General features: G+C 31.4%; 1 protein-coding gene across 2 annotated transcripts; it reads right to left on the bottom strand.

Annotated features, from left to right (window-relative positions):
- Positions 1–2335: 2335 nt before the first annotated feature.
- Positions 2336–7839, bottom strand: LOC125418303 (putative F-box/FBD/LRR-repeat protein At1g78760). 2 transcript variants are annotated; one of them, XM_048476740.2, is made up of 5 exons: positions 7696–7839; positions 5940–7019; positions 4582–5827; positions 2754–3832; positions 2336–2647 (listed from the first exon to the last, which is right to left on the bottom strand). In XM_048476740.2, exons 2-3 carry the CDS (start codon positions 7005–7007, stop codon positions 5648–5650), a joined length of 1248 nt encoding a protein of 415 aa, XP_048332697.2. In that variant the 5' UTR covers positions 7008–7019; positions 7696–7839; the 3' UTR covers positions 2336–2647; positions 2754–3832; positions 4582–5647. The 2 variants fall into 2 exon arrangements, with proteins under 2 accessions (XP_048332697.2, XP_060672046.1); XM_060816063.1 differs by having other exon boundaries at positions 2336–2538.
- Between the last annotated feature and the right edge of the window lie 2356 nt (positions 7840–10195).

Raw genomic sequence — 10195 nt, 5'->3', positions numbered from 1 at the left:
ATGTCAATGGGATAATATTTAATTTATTTGATAATTAATTTGTTATGAAAAAATATTTATTTTAAGTTTTTGTATTCTAATTATTTTGGATGGAGCTAGTTTTAGTTTTTTTGTATTTTAATTATTTTTATATTTTTACTATTTTAATCACTTTTCACAAAATTTAAAAAAAAAAAAAAAAGGGACGACGCATTAATACATAACAAAGTCGCCTTAACATATTTGGCGACCTTTAATTTGCTGTTTTTAGTGACTCATATATTTAACGATACTTTAAAAAAAATCGTTAATACATTTTTAGAGACAGTGTGGTGAAGAGTCGCTAAATAATGCATCTCTATAAGTGAATTGTTAGAATGCGTCGCTAAAAACTCAACGATAGGTGACTCTCCTGGTGCGTCACTAAAAATCTATCTAAGTAACTAAAAACTCGAAGATAGATGACTCTTATCATGCGTCGCTAAAAATCAGTATGCGTCGCTAAAAACACAAAGATAGTCGACTCTTATGGTGCATCCCTAAAAATCTATATAAATCGCTAAAAACTCAAAGATAGGTGATTCTTATTATGCGTGGCTAAAAATCAATCTGAGTCGCTAAAAAGCCAAAGATAGGTGACTCTCATGATGCATTGCTTATTGTTTTATGGCTTTAGTGACATGACATTAGACGACTCTGTACAATACGTCGTTATTTATTTTGTGCGACGCATTTATTGTATTATTTATCAATGCGATTCTAGTAATGCTATCATAAAGAAGTTTAAATTGATGTTTTTAGCATGGACAAGTTTGGTTCGTACATCATCAATACTAAACATTTTTTTTGCTTTATATATATCTATATGGAAATTCTATGGTAAAGACGGTCCGCATGAGGACCGCAGTATTAGTGACGGTTTTTTATAGTATTAACGACGGTTTTTTAGAAAATCGTCACCAATACTATGAAAAACCATCACCAATACTGTGGTCCGCATGAGGACCGTCCGTATCATAGACGGACTGTATATCTATATATATATATATATATATACATAAGTCTTACTGCTAGCAGTCGAGCACTTGGTTTTCAACTTCTTTATTAAGTCAGTTATGTGAGCTACGAGCCAGAGTTTTTTTTCCCTTTCTTCTGTGTCAAGCTTTGATTGAGTGAAAGTTTTATGAAGAATTCTTATATGAGGGAAAAATAGTAAGTGTGCTTAAAATGTGAGAGGCTGCCAGGACGGTGAGTGACTTTGAACAGCTGAAACTAAGAATGGATATACATTTCCATCCACCAACAAAAACAAAAACAATGGATATATATACATTCTCAAGAATCTCAACCACAATAAAAGAAATTGTGTTTTTGTTTTGTTATTAGTCTCATTGATATATTGTACATTCTCAAGAATCTCAACCACTAGAAAAAATTGCATTTGTGCCCTGTTAGTCTCTTTACTTACTGTGAGATTTAACAACGTACATACCGTGATGAAATAAATTTGCATGCACGATATTGTGTTAAATTTCATCGGCGGAACACGAATTTAAAAACTTTTAGCACCGAATACTCATAATTCGACAACGTGTGTTATATGTACCATGATGAAACAAATTTGTATGCATGGTATTGAGTTAATTTTGTCCGCCGAACACGAAATTTAGACTTTTTAGCACCAAATACTCATGGAAAATAAAGCAGAAATTGGGCTACTATAACAAGCTTTTAATTAGTAAATGAAGAAACTAGAACCAAAATAATAATGATAATAATAATAAATAAATAAAAATAAAATATAAAATTATGAATCATTGTTTTTCAAAATAAAAAAATAAAAAAGCCATTAATTAGATAGGGCAATGCTACAAATGCCAATTTTTTTATTGATTCAACCAAAAAAACAAAATTTTAAAAAAAAGAAGGGGGGGGGGGGGGGGGGGGGGGGGGGGGTGTGGAATCCTAGTTTGAATTCCTTAGCAACCTAGCAACCTTTAAGAAACAAAAAAAAACAGCAGCAACGTTGGGCACGAGCTACAAGGCTTATCAGATCAAAGTCTCACAACCGTCTTATTCCATTCATATCCTTTACCTGTAACTTCTCAATATCCTTATGAAAAATTAAGGACTGCAAAGTGTCTGATCTGTCAAACCCATTTTTGACTTTGATGAATGTAACGCTTGCAAATTATGCATTCACGTATATACATCTATCGGTCATCAATTGGAAATTGGAAATTAATACTAGCAGCAAACAATTTCTTACCCAAATGGTTTTTAAGTAAAAAAGAAAATGTTCTTGCACTTCATTATAAACTAATTAAAATAGGCAAAAAAAAAAAAGAAGAAGAAAAAGAAGAAGAAGAAGATGGTTAGAATAATTTAGTTCCAAAAAAAAATAAAATACATAGAAGTTTGTGTGCCTTGCCTGATGCCTCATTCTCTTTACATAAAGTTAAAAAACCCAACTACAGACACAATATATCCAAGTACCGTCTCTTCCTATTTCAACACTCTCCAAAGAAGGTGCACACCAAAGCAAAGAATTCCTCATTTCTGCAATTTTAGTAAAGCTAGTACCATTAAACCTCATCACCTTCAAATGTTTCAGATTAGGCATAGGAGAAGGGTACTTCTGTCTTACTCGTTTTGGAAATATGAGAACCTTCAAATGTTAAGGCACAACAATAAAAGACAACACCAGTTGAAAATGAAAATAATAATAATATTTAAAATCATAATAATAATAATGAACTAACAAATATAGGTACCTCATCTTTGTAAATTGTCAGCACCATCTTCCAGGAATTCAGATTTGAAAGAAGATGTACATGATCAATATATGAATCTTTCCTCGGTCCTTCATCGAAGAGGGTCAAATTGACTTCTAACAGATTGGAAGCTTAAACAGAAAATTTTGACCAGGATTGACAAACGATGCGCAAGCCAACTAAATTTGGTGTTGTAAGAGCAGCCTCGATGGGAATATAATACTCAAGGAAAACATATTTCAGGGTATGACTACAGATTCTAATATTGTTCAACAACTTATAGGAACTGAAAAACAATCTCTCAAGCAGAGAAAGTCTAGAAAATAGGGAATCAAGCCATTGGCTAGTAAGATCCACAGACAATAATGAGAGACTTCTAAGTGTTTTACTAACAGCAAAATCTAAATGTCCGATATCAGAGCCTGATAAATACAATTCTTCAATAATAGGGCATCCAGAAATAAGATTTTGAAGTGACTTAGCATCGGATTTCACACACACCAAAGACAGAAATTTCAAAGAGGGAAAGGTTGAAAGAGAAGGGACAAACAAATCCATGTCAGTCAACTTCAGAATAGTTAATGAACTTGCATTAAGAATGCACTCAGGTAAAACATAATTCTTGAGATGGAGATCTAACTCCTTTGGTTTACATTCAACAACAAAGTTTAACCAATCATGTACTCGTCTAAAAGCTCTGTTCCTGCTTGCCAAACTATAAAACAAGTCACACTTAAAACTTACTATGAACCTATTTGGAGTTTTCATGCATAGCTTGCGATGTGTCACATAATCAGTCACAAACTTTAAGACCCTATCCGATTCCTAACCTTCCTGTCGAAAATGCTAGTACTGAAGTCTTCAAAATATAAAAAAGGAGTAGAAACCCACAAATGTCTCCAACGCTTGGAAAGAAAACTCATTCGGACTAAATATATTGTGGGAATGAATGAGAAAATACGATGTATTAGATGATCAGGTAATTGTGATAATCGGTCTTCCGACATGGTATGGCACTCATTCTCCACCATTCCTCCACAATCCACCTTTACTCTTTTTGTTGCCACGGTTACAAAATCCTGAGATGGTTGTCCACTTCATTATCAGAATATGTGTACATATATATACAGTGCCTACTACGTAACACTTATTGTATCAATTACACCAATTATTATATAAAATAACAGGAAAAAGACTCCCCCGAAATTTGGAAGAAATTCAACACATATCCTAAGACAGACTGAAGTCATTACGCCTAAATGAATGGAATGCGCTACTCAACTGTCAAAAACTTTTTGCAAAATCCAAATATCCACTCTTCTTGAAACACAAATTGCCTAGCCTATGCATATACATAGATTTTTAAAAATGAAGTGTATACATGCATACATAGCCATACATATATAAACATAGATACCTGTATACATACATGCATACATTCAAATATATTTTGATCATCATGAAGTTTTAAAATTTTGATTTGGAAATATATTTTTGACAAATATTTGAGAATAGGATCAATGGATTATTTGTTATAAGTATGTATATTTGATAGTACTGGTGATGGGCAAGGAATGTGAGTAAAAAAAAGAGGGCAAAAAAGAAAAGTTGGATGGAATGGAGTAAAAAATTGGGGGTTTTAGAACATTCCCTGTTAAAAATAAAAATTAACCCCAGAAAAAAAAAAAAAAAAACCCAGCAAACACAACAGCTCTGAGATGAAAAACCCAAAAGAAAGAGCAAAACCCTAGAACACCCTCAAAGTATTTATATATTTCAATTTTCAACAAATAAAAGAAAATATAAGGAATTAAAGAAGCTGGCTGACCTGCTTTCACAGAACCTCACCAACAATATTCACATTATCAAAACAGAAGAGTGTGAGTGATTTTGGGATTTTCGTTTCTCAGAATTACAAACGAAATATACGAGAGGCATGGGAGAAAATTTGGCCGATGTGATTATTGCCTTGTAAAAACGACATCGTATAGTTGAAAGAATTATTTTAATATTATTAAAAAAAATTTCATTTTTTCCTGCCTTTTGCAGTATAGAAAAAAAAAATTAATGCAGTCTCTTTTCTCAAATTTACTAACATACCCTTAAACCTCTTCATCCACTTCTCAAATTTCTAATTATTTTTTTTTTTCTCATTTTCAAAAATCTTTCCATTTCCACCTTATGGGCAACCACCGATGGCAACATGAGGACCTATCCAATAATGTTTTACAGAATAGTTTTTAGAAAATGATTTTGTAAAATGAAAAGAAAAAAAATTATATATCTAATAAAAATATTTTTGAAAATAATTTAAATTAACCATTATTATATATAGCCATTTGACTAAAACTTAATTACAAGTAATATGACTTGTTTATTCGCTTATTGAGATTAAATTCAAGTATAAATAAAAGTAAAAATCATGTATGTAATAAGGTGATGTGTTATAATTTATTTACTGAAAAATTAATACAATCTAAATATAAAAAGCTGAACAGAAAATAAATATTACTAAATACAAATCAATTATTAAAAATGTTACTAAATACAAATGAGTAATATAATAATAACATATTACTTATTAGTAGCTGATACTTCTATCATCATTCATATTTATATTCTTTATCAAATTCAACCAAGTTGTATAAATTTATCTTTAAATACAAAATATAAAAAAGCTACTAAAAAATTTTAAGGCCTATGGGCAAATTTAGAAAACGTCTCATAGACGTTGTTTTTACATGTATTTTTATGAACAAAAATATAAAAGATATAGATAATATTAATTACTTTAAATTAAAAAAGGCCAAAAAATTATAAAAAAAAAAGTACTTAGTGGTATGTATACCTACTACTGCCTCATTCTCTTTACCATCTACCAATACAATATCCTTCTATATACAATTTCTTCCAATTTCAACACTCTCCAAAGAAGGTGCACACCAAAGCAAAGACTCCCTCATTTCTGCAATTTTAGTAAAGCTACGGCCACTAAACTTCATCACCTTCAGATGCTTCAGATTAGGCATGGGAGAAAGGTACTTCTGTCTTATATGTTTCGGAAATATGAGAACCTTCAAATGTTAAACCACAACAATAAAAACACAAACATCAGTTGCCAGTGAAAATAATAATAATAATAATATTATTATTATAAAAAATAAATAAACTAACAAACACATGTACCTCATCTTTGTAAATTGTCAGCACCATCTTCTTCAAGAAATTCAGATTTGAAAGAAGATGTACAAGAGAAATATATGAGTCTTTAATCATTCCATCATCTTTGAGGGTCAAATTGACAACTTCTAACAGATTGGGAGTTTCAACAGAAATTTTTGACCAGGGTTCACAAACAATGTGCAAGCTAACTAAATTTGGTGTTGTAAGAGCAGCTTCAATGGCATAAAAATACTCGATCGAAACATGTTTCAGGCTATGACTACGAATGCTAACATATTTCAACCTACCAAATTTGAAAAAAAATCTCTCAAGCAAAGGAAGTCGAGAAAATAGGGAATCAAGCCATTGATTAGTAAGATCCACAGACAATAATGACAGACTTCTAAGTGTTTCACTAACAGCAAAATGTAAACGTCCGATATCAGAGCCTGACAAATACAATTCTTCAATAATAGGGCATCCAGAAATAAGATTTTGAAGTGACCTAGCATTGGATTTCACACAATCCAAAGAGAGAACTTTCAAAGAGGGATAGCTTGAAAGAGAAGGGACAAACAAATTCAGCTTAGTCAACTTCAGGACGGTTAATGAACTTGCATTAAAAACGAACGGAGGTAAAAGATACTCCTTGAGATGGAGATCTAACTCCTTCACTTTACTTCTAACAACAAAGTTCAACCAATCATCTATTTGTCTAAAAGCACCATTGCGGCTTGCGAACCAATAAGGCGTGTCACATTTAAAACCTATTATGGATGTATTTGGAATGTGCATACATAGCTCACGGTGTTTAACATAGTTGGTCACAAACTTTAAGACTCTATCTCGACTGCTCACCTTCTTATCGAAAGTAATATTACAAAAGTTTTTGAAATAAATAAAGGGAGCGGAAACCCACATATGTCTCCAACGATGAGAAAGAAGACTCATTCGTACTAAATAAATAGAGGGCAAGAATGAGAAAATATGATGAATCAAAGGATCAGGTAACTGTGATATTCGATCTTCCATCATGGTATGGGACTCGTCCACCGTTCCTCCACAATCTACCTTTACTCTTTTTGTTGCCATGGTTATAAAATCCTGAGATAATTGTCCACTTCTTTATCAGAATATGCGTTTACATATAAAACACAAAGTGCCTACTGTGTAACACTTACAATTACCGGTTCTTTTAAAATGACAGGGAAAAAGACTCGCCAAAAAATTTGGAAGAAATTCAATACATATCTGAAGACAGATTAAAATCATTATGCCTAAATGAATATAATGCACTACTCAACTGTCAAAAACACTTTGCCAAATCCAAACCTCCACTCTTCTTGGAGCAGAAATAGCCTAGTCTATATGCGCATATATATGCATAAATATTTTCAAAATGAAATCAACATACATACATATGCATATATATATATATATATATATATATATGTGACATTTTCAGTCATTTCAAGAATCAGTGGATTTTTTGTTACATGTGATGTATATTCGAGAGTAATGGTGACGGGTAACCAGGGTAAGGAATGTTAGACAAAGAAAAGCACAAAAATGTTTTTGAAATAGACTTGGGGTTTTAGAAATTTCCAGTACACAAAAAAAAAATCTCTGCAATGAAAAAGCCCTAAACGATACTTTAAAATGAAAAACCAAAACCTAGCATGCAACAATAACAGAGATATGAGATGAAATACCCAAAAGAAATTCAAAACCCAGAACGTCATACTACTTCCATATATTTAATAGAAAGAAGCTCACTGACCTGGTTTCGAAGACCCCCCAAATCAATATTCACATTATCAAAACAGAATACGATGGTGGAGGGTGTGATAGTGGGAGGAGAAGAACAGAGAAATGAGAGTTACTTTTGGAGTTTCAGGCTTTGAAACAAATTTACTTGCTACCAAAATGAAAAACGATGTCGTATTGTTCTAATGGCGTCTTTACCTTTTTGGTTTTTTTTTTTTTTTTTTTTTTTTTTTTTTTTTTTTTTTGTTTTGGCCCAGCACTTTTTATTTTCTTTGTTTTTCCACTTTTGTTTTTGTTTTATTTTTGCTAGATGGAAAATAGGATTTTGTTGAAACCTTTTGGCAACAAATAAATATGTAAAAATTAGTAAAAGGAGAAATTGGGTTTGTAGCTATGATCCAAGCTTTATATAGACCATTCACTGCAAAAGAGGTTCGACAAAGTTTTGATCAAATGGATCCTTCAAAGGCTCCTAATTAATTTAATTATATATATAAAATCGCATTTTGACTTTCTTTTTTTTTCTTTTTTTTTCACTTCTGTTTTTGTTTTATTTTTTCTAGATGGGAAATAGGATTTTGTTGAAACCTTCTGCCACCCAATAAATACGTAAAAATAAGTAAATGGAGAAATTGGGTTCGTAGCTATGAACCAAGCTTTATGTAGACCATTCACTACAGAAGAGGTTCGATGAAGTCTTGTTCAAATTTATCCTTCAAGAGCTCCTAGCTTTGATGGAAAGCCTGCTTTATACTTTCAGCATTATTGGTCAGCTGTTGATAAGAAGGTTACTCAAGCTTGTTTGCATGTTCTGAATGATAAAGGTGAGTTAGGAGATCTTAATCATGCACTTATTTCATTGATTCCTAAAGTTGAAAATCCTATTAGTGTGGTTGGTTTTCATCCCATTAGCTTATGCATGGTTCTTTATAAAATTATTTCAAAAGATTGTTGTCAGTAGGTTCAAAAGTTATCTTCCTCAGTTGATTTCAATTGAACAAAGTGTTTTTGTTTCTAAACTTTCAATAATGGATAATATTATAGTAGCTTTTGAGACAATGCACATTATTGGGGATTGTCAATGGGGAAATGAATATTTAGTTGCTATAAGATTGGATATGAGTAAAGCATATAACAAGGTAAAATAATATTTTTTAATAAGGTTGATGCAAAGAGATGAGATTGGCAATCAATGGATGGATCTTATTTAGAATGTATTTCTTTGGTGTCATATTTTGTTCTTATTAATGGTTCTACTTATAATAAGTTTTTTTTTTTCCAACTAGAAGATTAAAACAATATAATCCTTCGTCGTCTTATCTTTTTCGTTTATGTGCAGAGGGTTTGTCCTTTTTTGTTAAGCCCACTGAATTTAATGGTTTTATTTACGGTATTCATGTAGCTTTTGGTGCACTTCGGGTTTCCCATCTCTTTTACAGATAATAGTATTTTATTTTCTATAGGGTGGATTAATGAGTGTCAGACTATCTTGGGAATCTTAGAGGATTATGAGTTGGCTTCTGGTCGGCAAGCGAATTTGGAGAAGACTGCTACGGCTTTTACTCCTAATACTAGTCAGAATCTCCGTGAAATAGTTAGAAATATGTGTTTATATATTCCTATCCATACAAAAGAATCAGACAACTTCTTGGGAAAAAAAATAATAATAATAATTTCACTCCAACTGTAAAGAAAAAAATGGTTTAGACCAACCTCCATTTTTTATCCACTTGCATAAAGAAAACCATTAAAAACGTCAAAGTTTAAATCTCTCATAAACATATCCTTTTGCATGAAGCACATACAATTAAAGTGATAGAGAATTAGAAGAAATTACCCAGAAATGTGGATTTCAACTTAGCTTGGATGATATAAACATTTTATTTGTTTAGTTATATATTTATATTGCTTAAATTTCATCTCACTTCCCCATCCATTACAAATAACACATTAAAAAACTATAAAAGTTGGGGTTCAATCCAATTTATATTTATGAGATGAAGATAATCAATGACTAAAATAAGAAATCTTTTTTTTTTTTTCTTTTGACAAAACTATGGATTTTGGAGGGTCTACTTGCATGTTGAGAAAGTTCAAAATCTAAATGGCTTAAAGTTTTTTCTTGACTTGAAAATTGAAATTGAGCAACTGTTCAAAATTAAATGTTTGATTTATGTGAGTTTTGCATCTAAAAATTTTGTTAGAAGAGACTAATGGGTTCAATTGCGGTTGGTTTTTACCCTAATAGTTTTTTTTTTTTTTTGGTGGATTTATTTCTGTTTTCATTGATTAATATTTTCAGTGTTTAAATATTTCAATATATCTTGATGCAAAAATGTTGACACCCAAACATAACTCAGTTGTAGTCCATCGCATTCTAGTTCCTCATATTTTTTTTTTTTTTTTTTTGGGGGGTGAATGTATTCTAGTTCCTCTTAATCCCATCACTAATCAACTAAAGTAATATCTCATACCCTTTCCAATTCATAATTACCAGCATCAAAATACATTGT

Source organism: Ziziphus jujuba, chromosome 3 (genome assembly GCF_031755915.1).
Source record: "Ziziphus jujuba cultivar Dongzao chromosome 3, ASM3175591v1".
Taxonomy (NCBI): domain Eukaryota; kingdom Viridiplantae; phylum Streptophyta; class Magnoliopsida; order Rosales; family Rhamnaceae; genus Ziziphus; species Ziziphus jujuba.
The sequence above is the reverse complement of the archived record's forward strand: the minus strand, read 5'-3'. Positions and strand labels throughout refer to the sequence as shown.